Source organism: Parasteatoda tepidariorum, chromosome 9, assembly GCF_982258835.1.
Source record: "Parasteatoda tepidariorum strain Cologne lab strain chromosome 9, Ptep-v5.0, whole genome shotgun sequence".
Classification (NCBI taxonomy): Eukaryota; Metazoa; Arthropoda; class Arachnida; order Araneae; family Theridiidae; genus Parasteatoda; species Parasteatoda tepidariorum.
The window spans coordinates 8698105-8710834 of NC_141763.1; the positions used below are offsets into that span (position 1 = coordinate 8698105).

The 12730-nt window shown below is 31.4% G+C and overlaps 1 protein-coding gene across 3 annotated transcripts in view; it reads right to left on the reverse strand.

Annotated features, from left to right (window-relative positions):
* LOC107454707 (dynein axonemal heavy chain 7) overlaps positions 1–12730 on the reverse strand; it is a 164674-nt gene that overhangs the window by 5171 nt on the left and 146773 nt on the right. For 2 of the 3 annotated variants that reach the window (XR_015429024.1, XR_015429023.1), the window contains exons 70-72: positions 9340–9544; positions 5576–5713; positions 4053–4144 (exon numbers count right to left, since the gene is read on the reverse strand). Coding sequence is in view for 1 of the 3 variants with exons in the window: in XM_087150828.1 (XP_087006954.1) it covers positions 4053–4144; positions 5576–5713; positions 9340–9544; positions 11753–11856 (539 nt within the window). In the remaining 2 variants the exon portion in view is untranslated. Of the gene's footprint in view, positions 1–4052; positions 4145–5575; positions 5714–9339; positions 9545–11752; positions 11857–12730 lie in introns of all 3 variants that reach the window. The other variant, XM_087150828.1, reaches the window with a different exon arrangement.

A 12730-nucleotide genomic window follows, 5' to 3' on the forward strand; every position in this document is an offset into this window, starting at 1 on the left:
AAAAAGAAAAAAAAGAAAGTGGAATCAGAAAAACGAAACTGCAATCTGCTTCATAAAATAATTGTATGCTTAAATTAATAAACAATTCTCCTTTTTTTTATTTTTATAAAAACGCGATTTTTAATTAAAGTAGGTGTGATTCCACATCAAGAAAAACTTGCGAATGATACCGCACTTCAAAAGAAAAACATTTTATTTTCATTAATCGATGTCAAATAGATAAATATATTTTTCTCTTTCATCTTCTGTTCACTGATATGCATGTGCAATGCATTTTCCCCACCCCCTCATAAATCAAACAGCAAACGAAATCATCATGCCACTCCTTTGAGTTTAACGACCTAAAAGAGAATAAAGATCTAAAATCTTCAAGGTCGCGGAAGAAATGACGTTTCTCTGGGTAAACGGGGAAAAAAATTCTTCCCTTCCTTACATTTTCCTCTACTCAACTTCAAGGATTAGTCCAGTTTCCGCTTTTTTTTTCATATCGTTTTAGTTCAAAATGGCGGGAGAACCGAGCAAATTTTTTTTCCGGATTATCTGGATACCAGATAAATGGTTCTCTACTGTATGCATAAAAAAAAGAGTTGCAGACTTAGCTCTCCGCTATTAAGTCTTGCTTAAGTCATTGGTACATGATTTGTTGAAATTGATCCATACTTCCGTTTCGACTTAAGACATCCTTGAAAAAAAAAAATTTTTTTTTTAAATATATGAAGACTAAACGAATAATTGATATCACGTTGCTAGTTTACGAGCTTGTTGCCAACCGTGGAAAAATACGCATTAAAAACTATAAAAACAGCAAGATACAATATCAATTCCAACTATCGAGAGTACGAGTTTCCCCACTCCTGAACGGACGTCACTCGATAACGACATGTGACGTCATTGCATTCAACTCCACACGAAAGAAGAGGAAGATTTCACCCGCCCCCAGTGTAAGGGGGCGGGTGAAATAGGAGTGTTAAGAGGTAACGTTGATGAGGGGGGAAAATAAAGCATGTTCAGCTACGCTTCAGGCAGATGGTAGTTTGATAAGAGGGGATGGAATTCAAGCTGAAAGAAAAACTTACTTTCGCGGAAAAATAAGGTAATTTTGAGTTTAGCCGTCGATCGCAGTAAAATTCGGGAGTTTTTCAAATCAATTCCGGAGGGCGGGAGAATAACTCAAAATTCGGGAGACTCCCGCAAAATGCGGGAGAGTTGGCACGTCTGGATGTCTTTACGATCAGTCCACTGCGGGATCAAAGGCTGGATTAAAATAACTTAGAAGTAGTTCGTAGTACTTAGTAGTTCTAGACTTATATCTAGTGGGTCTTCAGCAGTACTTACCATTTACTTATGGGACCAATTGTTTTTGCAACTAACAATGCCTCAAGAGGACTTATTTCAAAATCAGTTTTCAAGATACTTTCATTATCAATGTTAGTTATATCAGCTTCAGTGCCAAAATTTGATTAACCAAATGTTCTTTTTGAAATAAATTCTTCAATATTGAGAAAAGCACAGGCTATTGGATATTTGGGAGATTAAACTTTTCTGTCAATGTTCCTTTAAAAATTTGCAACATAACTTGTGAGATTTCCCTCTCAAGTTTCTGATGAAATAGTGCATCGTTATTCTTGAAGCATGCGTTTTGTTGATAAGCTGTCTTGCTCATTAACTCTTGGTGTCTGTTTCGCATGCATTTGTTAAAGTCAACGTTTTCTACATCGAATGGGAAAATATCGCATTTCATAAAAGCATTTTAACTTCATCAGTTGATGCCTCAAAATCTTATTTAAAAATGGATGTAAAATTTTCTCGACACATTGCTTTACAATTCTTTCAAGATCTAACGCGATATTTCCATGAATTAGGTGGAAAACTAAACCAGAAAATTAGTTTTGATGAACAAAACTTGCTCAGTTTCAAATTGATATGAGATTCATACCTATCCAGAACAAGCAAAATAGGGAATTTGATAGCATTTTTAGTTAGCCATAGGTATATTTGTAAATTATTTGTAAATGTTGCTGCGGTCATCGTTCCATTTCGTGAATCGCTTTTTCCAAGAAATATATAGCAGGGACTGATTCTGTAATATCTCAAAGAATTTTTCAGTAAGGAAAAACTACCAATGGAGGCACTTTTTCTTTCCTAGGTACTTTAGAATATAAATCCTTATAATTTTTAGGGCCAAAGATTTTTCCCAGTTAAGATCAGTATTCAATTCTTGTTATTGTAAATGCAATCACTTTCTAAAAGAATGCCAGGGCTACTTCCCTCCTAAAGATTATTCGAAGGTTCTTAAAACCAGTATTTCGAATATTATCTCTTCGAATATTATATTTCGAATATTAATCTTCGCATTGCACTGAGTTATTGGTGGATGTCGCATTAAAAAAAACTTCACTCATTTTTCACCTGGATGATTGTTTTTAAATGGATTTTTCCCACCATTTCCCGTCAGGACATTAAAGACCGCAATAAGATAATAATTTAGCTAATTATTGGCACAAAAACCTGCAAAGAAATTTTCCATTCAAGCTTTTATTATTATATTTAGTCAGTAAACATAGTTTATTAAGGTGTCTAAGATGCGATGTAATAACTAATCACCACATTTATAAAGATAAATAATAAATAAATTATTATTATAATTCTTTAAATAAATTTAGCAATTAAATTTGCATTTTGAAATGAAATTGTTACAGGAACTATTCATACAACATTTAACTGAAATTTAGGAGTCCTCTATGTTGTAGAACTACTAATTATCCATGTAAAATCATATTTCACACATACTGTTCATTCACTGGTTAGAAGTTGTTTTTTGTATTTTTAACATAATTTTGATGTATAATATGACAAAAGGTACAAGAAAATTAAAATTTTTTCTTTTATTTTCATTAACTTGAAAAAATCCCAGTAAAGGAACACACACTTCATTGGTTTTTCATCGTTTCGTAACCCAGTTAATAAACACCGTCTAATCTCAGTACTCGCTTATGTTATGATGCTTAAAATAAATAAAATGTAACTTCCATAACCATATTTTGAATTCTTTTTTTCACAATGAGAAAAAAAAGGCATTATTATATGCAATTAATTGTACTTTAAACGGATAACTACAAACACTGACCTTATAATTTTGTCAAAGAAACAAGGCGTTGAACAGATACTAACAAATTCAAAACTTTTTCCAGAGAAGACTCTAAAACCAGGTAACTCAATGCATTGTTAGATGACTTCCTATTGTTAGGTAGTAAGCTACTGTTACCAATCAATCTAAATTCAAACGTTTAAAATCTTATTTTTAAAAAATATCTATGAAATGTTCCTTCACTGGTTGGTTTACCCTATATCGTCTTAATCTTAAAAGAAATTTCCGGAAGTGTTTCGCAAACTATTTTACCAACTATTTAATTAAATTTTAACATTTTTAAAAATCTTATTCTTTACCCTTTTACGTTTATTATTTCTTCATTAATATACTAATAAATTTTTTCAGTACTTTAATTTAGGCTTTCCTTAATGTAAAGTTCTTTTTAAATTATAGTCAAGTTTTTTTAAAAAGAATTATTGTCTGCTAGCTAAGAATAAAACCTTGTTAAGAAATGAAAAACATTCTGCTGTTTAAAATTATTTAATGCAAAACAACTGATTATTTACTAAGCATACTATTTTTTGTGTGAAAAAAGTATACAAATTATTGATTGCCTTTTTTTTGTTTCTTGCGACTTCAACATAGATTATCTAAAATAGTGCTGATGTTTTATAAGTCACTACAAAGAGTATTTATAGTGATTTCGTAACTTAATTAATAGTTAGCACTAATTAATTAGCATATTTGAGGTCACCCCCAGTAACGATTAAGATTAACACTTAGTTCGTGAAAATCTGATCATTAGAACGAATTTGATTCGTTCTAATGATCAGAGTGTGATTCGTTTTTTTTTTCCTCGTTTTTTTTCTCTTTTTTTTTGCGGACTGTACATAGATATTCATGAATGAAAGTAATGGTACTTTTAATTGCTGACAGAAACAATACTATAGTGAGTATTTACCTTTTTATATCCCACTTTGCACCATCTAAGAATAAACCAATGATGTAAACACCATCATCAGGTGCAGTATCTGAGGCCTCAGCTCTCAAGACCTACACAAAATAAATTATCTACGAATTATAGAATTTTAATGTTAATCATATAGTGCAGCTTTGAGGAGAACTTCTCTAGACTAAAAGTCTACAGCTGCCTGCTACTTTGGCAACATGCGAGAACACATTTCTAATGGGGGTGAAATTGAGAAAAGTAGGTGTCGATTGGTTTACTCACGACAACCTATGCAAAGATTAAGACAAAACTATTCACCCCACACCCCTATTCGAAGTGTCCTTTTCTCGTAACCATAGTACCTGCCACGACGCGAGACGGATGTCTGGACGAGTTCTCCTGAAAGCCGCACTATATAGATGGCTGACTGAAAGTAAACAATAACAAGCTTCCTAATACAAGAAAATTAGAAAACTTCCGCTTATGTTATGTTTACGAGGTGATGGGTGAACAGGTTTAATATTCTAAGAAGTTTTATTATTGTGATTTGTGTTTAAATTTCTGCATAGTTTTACCATTCATAAGAGTTTTCTGTAATTTATAAATTCTAATAGGCTATGAGCCTAAAATAAATTCAACAAAATTAATATCACATCATAAAAAAAAATGTGAGGTTACCCATGTTTTGAATGTTATCCCTGACTTGGTTATATTTGCGTAAAAAAGTACCGTTTGTTATTTTTTGGGCAGCATCATAGCAAGCGTGCGCAATCTTCCAAATTCACTTGTTGTTTGTTTCATTGAAACTCAGATTGGAAGAATGTTTTATACTGAAAACACTATGAAAGGGTGCGTATCCAAATCTATCAACAAAAAATAAGCACCTTTCAACTATTTCTTGAGCACTACATGCATTAACAAGATGCAAAATAATTTTCAAAGACTTTACATGATCATGATAAAATAACTAGTTTCTGACAAAGAACTCAAGCAAAGAATATCAGACGGCGGAAAATGAAGCCTGAAATTGAGAATATCTTGCAAAGTGCAGCAGAGTTGCACATGAGAGTGCTAGAATCTCACAGAACCCAGCTCAGTAGACGCACAAGCAGACTCCCAAGTATTTAATCAAACCTGTAAAATGATTGGCGCTTACATACGCTGTGGACCGACGGTACGCTGAAATAGAATGTGGTTGAAAGAATCGTGAAAACGTTGAATAGAACAACGCGGCGAAAAGCGACTGGGTAAAGAAAAAAAATCTCATTTTCGAAAAGGGAAAATTAAGCACTTTTTAAAAACAGGCAATGAGAAAAGCACATTTCAGGGCTTTTAAAAATCAAAAATAAGCACTTTTTAAAAACGCTATGCACCATGAAGATCACTTTACACTGAAAACACTATGAGTAAAATAATATTGGATGGTGCGGTTCAATTGAATTATTGACTAAGTCTTATGCTTTAAATTCATAAATGAAATTCATGAATTCCTTTAAATTCCTATAAAATACATATATATTTATCTATACTCTTACCACATATTCAAAAGCCAGTTGGTCAATGGGTATTTTGTATTTCCTTGCGTAGTTCTGCATGGCACCTGTCAGAAAAGCCTGAGTGAAATAAAAGCCAGATATCCAAAACACAGGTGGCTTTCCATTGTCATACCAGTTCTTAAAGAAAAGAAGAGAAACAATAACAATTATACTAAAGTAACAAATAAACCATTTGACAGAACAAATGTTGTCAATAAAAACAATAATAAGCTATCTATTAAACCAGGGGGATGGGTAAACTTTTTTGGTCGAGGAGAAAAAATCGAGAAAAATAAGTTTGGTGGGCCGAGTAAAAACTTCTAAAATAAAAATAATAAATAAAAAAACGATATACAAGTTTTAATTTAAATATTTAGTGAGAAGAATGAAATTGCGATTTCATGTTCTTAAAAAACTGCTACAGCTTTATTGCAGATAAGACATACTGGTTCATCTTTCACAACTGTAAAAAAAATGTTTCCAAGTCCATTTATCATTGAACGCATGGCACCCTGAATCAACTTAGCGTTTTTTAGTAGCTATTTTTGAGTTGAAAAATTTTACAAATAACTCAAACAAGTACTAGCTGTTTTATACATTTAATAATTTTACCATTATTTACAATGAGGTTATATGTGCAATGTTTCCATATGGAATAAATAATGTTAGAACTCGCTTCGACAGAAAAATCCGCTCATCGGAGCTTGAAATGCGCAGTCTGCCACACGTGAAGTACAATTCAACTATATTAGATTCCATATGTCTGCTCCATATGAAAGACAAACACTCGTTGGAGCCAATCTACAGCTATTCTAGAAAGAGCTTCAGCTTTCAGCATTTTACCATTTGAAGCTATTTCCATCAATTTATGTTTTGTAAAACAAGTATAGAGAAAGTAAAAAGGTCATCAGTACTCAGTCAAAAAAAGAAAGAACAAAAATCGCTTTAAACAAGACAAGAAAATGGATGTATATTGTTTATATTCGCCAGAGATCGGAAAGTTAAAATTCTATCCGCGGGCCAGATAAAATCTTCCGTCGGGCCACAGTTGGCCCATCCCTGTATTAAACTATCTATTAAGAAAGTTAAAAGTCATCTCACAAAGGTGGTTTCTTTCTTCTAAGAAAGACAATCTTCTAAGTACATGTAAACAAAAGTTATCATATTCCTTTAGGAGTTGGACACAAGAGCGTTGATGTAGGGTCAAGGCAGAAGTATGATAAGCAGGATATTCTTTATTATAAACTATAGGTGTCTGTTAGTATTTATCCCATTTTACAGCCCACAGACAAAAAATGACTTACTTCACTTTTTAGTTTGAAATAAACAATCTACCAGATGAAATTCCTTGTTTATATTTGAATAAATATTTGATAGTATATGGATATTTTATTTTATCCGTCGTTGAACAGACGACCCAATTTTGGGTTTACGACTAATAATAACCAACTCCCTAGCCTTGTAATTTTGAACCAATCCAGAAAACAAGGAAACTCCTGGATCAGTGCCCCCAGAAATATTGATTTGCTATGGGAACATGCAGGACTTTGCGACTCCACAGATTTAATGTGCATCAGTCACCATTTACTACACGGGAAGTCTTCGGTTGGCGGGTATCGAACCCACCGACTCTTGGACATGGGCCCAGTGCCCTGCCAACCAGGCTATCCCGGCCTTCGAACACTGGTATATGGAGTAATAAAAGTCGAGACAGAAACAAAGACTTATTTTGGTAACTGAAATTTTTTAAAACAGTTGAGCGTCCAGCATATTTGGTGCCCTGAGCCCCTTTTTCCCATGGTTTAGCATGTAACTATAGTATCAGGGAGTATTTAGTTATAGTGCACCTGAAGTAAGGTGATTTGTACCTAGAGAACAGGTACAGGGTACATATGTGAGATTTTTGTACTTTTTTGAAGTATAGATTATAAAAATTTTTATAACAGTCAACTGAGTAATGCTAATCGCTTTTATAATAGTGCCTGAAAAATATTCAATTTTATGTTACTGTTTGCAGAAATTTTAGTAGCTTTTTTTCAAAAATGTAAGTATATTGCATTTAAAAATTTACTTCTTTTATGACCCTTGCAAATAATAGATCAAATGTTTTAGCAATTGAACATTGATTCTTTCTTTATAATAAATACTGTAAATCAACAACGTCTAATAAAAAGTATTTTTATTTTTTTAAATACTACTTAAAACACCCTCAATGCAGTGTGTGACCTCAATGTTAAAATCATTTTTGTTTAATGGCATGTTAATACTCCTTTCATAACTACCTAATTTAACATGGATTTTTAGTTTTGAAAGTTCAAACAACAAGCAACCGTAAATAATAACTTAATACTACCAAAATAAAATTATTTTGAAATTTTTTAATGATAAACCTTGTTTTCTGGAATACATTAATGAATATAACTAGTTTTGGTGATGTATGATTTTATTTGCCATCCTTAGCAATACAGTCTAGATAAAATCTTTTTCTGAATTACTTAATTCCTTGGAACATTTAACACTAAACATTCCAACACTTAATATATACCTAATTCTACCATAGCCGGTCAAATGACCGTACTTTATGTTTCTTGATGGAATGTATGAAATATGGATGTTAGGAAGGAAATAAACTTTAGGAAGGAAATAAATTTTTTAAGAAGGAAATAAACTTAAAAAAACTTTATTGTAATTAAACAAAATTGTATATTGCCAATTCTTATGTATTACAAACACAAAGAATAAGAGTTTTTGCTCAACGCATTTTTGACATTATAGGGTGTTTCCATTGTACCTTTTCCACAAGCATATTTCTTCTAATTATCATTATTTCTATAATTCTTATAATTATTCTCATAATATTAAGAATATATAAGAATTATAATTCTTATAATTAATATTATTTCTTCCAAGAACTTGTGCTGTCTTGATTGTTTCGACATTTTTCTGGGTAAAAAGTAACAGCTAGTTAGAAATGAAGTAAAGCTATCAAAATTAAATACTAGCTACTTACTCAAAGTAATTAGTTTTTGTCACTTTTTCTTACACAAAAATGCTAACATAAAATTTTAGGTACTTTCTTGAAAATTGAATTCACAATTATTTTGATTAAACTCACTACGCAACAGTCTTTGCAGAAACGTGCAACTAATCAAATACAATGCGTTGAACACGCATTACATCATCATTTCTGATCCGATAACCTTATAAGACAATTAACTGTTCTCCCGGTCATATGACCGGTTATGGTAGAAATAGGTATAAGACAAGTACTATTCTGACCAAAAAAAAAAAAAAGAATATTAACTGTATAAAAGTCACAAATGTGCAAAAACGATAAGATGAAAAGCGCATTTTCGATGCAAAAGTTCTTAAACGGTCATTTGGCCAGTTTCGTGTTAAATAAATTGATAAAATTTATTCGAAAAAAATAAATAAAAATAATAAATAAAGCATAAAGAATCCTCATAGTTAAACAAAGAAGTATAACAAGTAAAGGATTGTGTTACAGAGTAGAAATGTGTGCCCCTTGGCTTGGGAACACATTTTGTTGAATCCTGCATTGTGTTATTTATCAAACAATATTGTGTGTACAATATTGTTTGATAAATTAACATTGATATCAAATGTTTTAATGTGTCTTAGCTGTTTTAAAAAGATTTATAAAAAAATGTAACAAAAATTACTTTTTGGTGCTAATCTTGGTGATAAAAATTACCGCCAAATAGGGACACCCAATTATAAATTTTTACCAAAGGTTTTCATACTTGTAAAAACTGCAATCTCTGCAAGAAATCATTGATGTAGCTTCCCAGGGGTTTCAGTGATGGGTAAGACGAAGAAGCCCACATGACTGGGAGTCGTCCAATCAAAAGACTTCCTGTTAAAGCTTCCAGTTCTGAAGACATCACGATCATGCCTTTTAAGGCTTTTCGTAATTGTAACAGAGATGTACGGATAACTGTAAGCAGCCTGAAATTGAACAATAATTCACATTAGTTGAGTTAATGATTGAACCTATTTAATAAAATAACATAATCACTTAGAAAACTGTGAGGTAGTGCACAAGTTGAAAAGCAAATAGTGCTATTAATTAAAATTTATTTTCTCTGACGAAGTTTCAACAATACTGTTGATTGAATGAATGAACATCTTTATTAATTATTAACATTGATTGATTTGCATCATGCACAAATCTTAGCCTGTTCTCTAAAGACGTTTTTAAAAATAAAAACAAGTTTTGTGTATGATAATAAACATATTAGATAAAGGAAAATTTTTTATTTTGAAAGGAGTCACAAATCTGTAGAGCATGAAAAAAAATAGATGTTCAGTTTCAAATTTTCTTAAAAAAATACATAAGAACCCTTATAAAGAGATATATTTTACTTGTGAAATTATACAACATTACATTAAGCAACATTTTGAGATAAAAATATTTTGTTGCAATTATTAAACTGTAAGAAAGTTATGGTATTTTCTTTTAAAATAAGTTATATATTTACTTTTAAAACTAATTTAATGTAAAACTGTGTTCATAATTACAAAACAACTATTTAAAATTCTATAGCAATATTAAGAATAACTTTTCACACAATTGCTAAAAAATTTCTTGCGTGATAACCAAAAGTTGAATGACCACTGTTGAACTATTAACAAGCAAAGGTTGAATGAGAATTTTAAAAACATGTAATTTGGCGATAAAATTGCAATAATAACCCAGCAAAATACTTGGTTTAAATTCTAACCTAATAGAATTGAAAACTTAATATGTTGAACCAAACGTTTTTTGACTTAATGAAATAGTAATTACAATGTAAATGAAGTCTAATTTAATGTAAAACTAAGCTCATAATTATGCAAACAACTATTTAAAAGTCGATAGCAATATTAAGAGTTAACTTTTCACACAGTTGCTAAATAATTTCTTGGGAGACAAATATTAGCAACCAAAGGTTGAATGAGAATTTAAAAAACTATGTCATTTGAGGATAAAGTTGCAATAATAACCCAGCAAAATACTACATTTAAATTCTAACCTAATTGAATTGAAAACTTAATCTGATGAACCAAATTTTTTTTTTGTTGACATAATGAAATAATTTTGGTATTTTTTATATAAATAATTTTTATTGGGTGAACAATCAAATTTCCATCGTTTTCTATCAAAAATTAGCAGTTTATTGTAAAAAACCGTACATTATCTTTTATTGAAAGTATTCTCCATCATTCTGGGAGCATTCGGATACCACATTGTACGAACTCTTCATCTTTTTAGGATATCCACAAATCGACCCATTCCTTGGTTTCTTCAAATGATATAAATTTCTGGGGCAACAGACCATGTGCCATCGACTGGAATAGGTGATAACCTGAAGGGGCAAGGTCTGGCGAATACGGCGGGAGGGGTAGGACTTCCCATTGAAGTGTTTCTGCATAGCAAAATCAATTTTCATGCAAAATCGACATTCAAGGTCTCTTGGCTTCAGTTCATATGAAACCCAACTTCCTTGTTTATGGATCATTTTAAACGACGCTTGCTGAAATTGCTTGGTGAGTTACTTGTAATGTAAGAGAAACCACTTTTTGCGTTTAAGATTAGTCTGCTTCCAATAATTCTTCCAATTCCTTGCCTTCGTACAATTTTGACCCTCCACTTAGTCTTCCACGTCAAACTCATCGTTTTTAAACTTCTGAAATCACTTATGACAACTTCTCTCCCTTACAGCAACCTTGCCATACGCTTCTCCAAGCAATCGATGCGCCTCGGCTGCAGTTTTCTTTAAATGAAAGAAGTAAATCAAAAGCTCCCGCAAATGAAGCTTATTTGGCCCGAAACTTGATATTTTTGCACGAAAACAATTACGTAATTCTAATACAGAATCACTAATACTTTAAGGTCATGTTGTTACCAGATGAACAAACTTACAATAAGATGTTTAACACCAGTCAATTTCTACATAACCTTCTGGTAGTTCTATTTTATGACGAACGGCGGAAATTTATTTGCACACCCAAGAGTTCATATAAGTCCTTTTTTTTAAGAAACAAAAACAATTGCAAAGCAACAGCGGTTCTCAGTGAGTGAAGTGTAATAATGTGCAGAGTGACTATAGCGTGTACTAGTACTTTGCATATTTGTGCAGTAAATCAAAAATGAGAGATGAAGAAAGAACTTGCTTATTAAATCTCTCCATTTCTTGAACGAGAACCGTATTCATGCTCTCACCGTAACAAACGGGATATTTTTCACCAGCTCTCTCCAAATTGAAATTCCCTGGTAGCTGAAGGAGAAACAATATCATTTCAGATCAGGAGCTGGACTGATTGATATTTATGGTCTCTTTAAGACAATAAAAAATACTATTGGTATATCAGGGTGTGTAGCCAGATTTTTCAACAAAAAATAAGCACCTTTTAAGTACTTTTTAAGAACTCAAAAAATACTTTGAATCACTTTCCAAAAACAAAAAAAAATCATAAATTGGATCTGTGCAATAATAAAAATTATTTTTTTCTATCGTTTAAAGTTTATAAACATAAAATCATAATAAATTTATATAATAAAATCAATGAAATTCAAAAACTTTACATAATCATGATAAAATAAATAGTTTCTGATAAATATTACAAAGAAAATTGTGAAAATCATGCATTTTTTGTAATTTAGAAACGACAATTGATACGGCAAAGAAAAAATCTACTTTAAAAGATAGAAAATTAAGCACTTTTTACAAACCCTGAATAAAAAAAGCACCTTTAAGGGCCTTTAAAAAACGTAAATCTAAAATAAGCACTTTTTAAAAACACTATGCACCCTGTATATAGATAGACGAAAAATGAATGTAGAGGGACTACCTCAGTATATTTATAACCGGTCTAAGTTGGTCTTAATTATTACGCACCAAGCTGACATAAGACAATTAAATTACTTTTTCATTAGTTGATCACTTGTCTAATTGAACAATCAAATTGTTGTCTCACAACTGGTCAACATACATAGACTTCATGGATTCAAATGACAAAATGGATTCCCTACATTTGCTAAAAATTCCAATGCAATTTTGAAAGTTACATTGAAGTTTTTAAGAAATCTTGTGTTTCAAAATATTTAAGAGAAAACCGATTTTTGTCAATAACTTTTCTTGACTTTAGTTG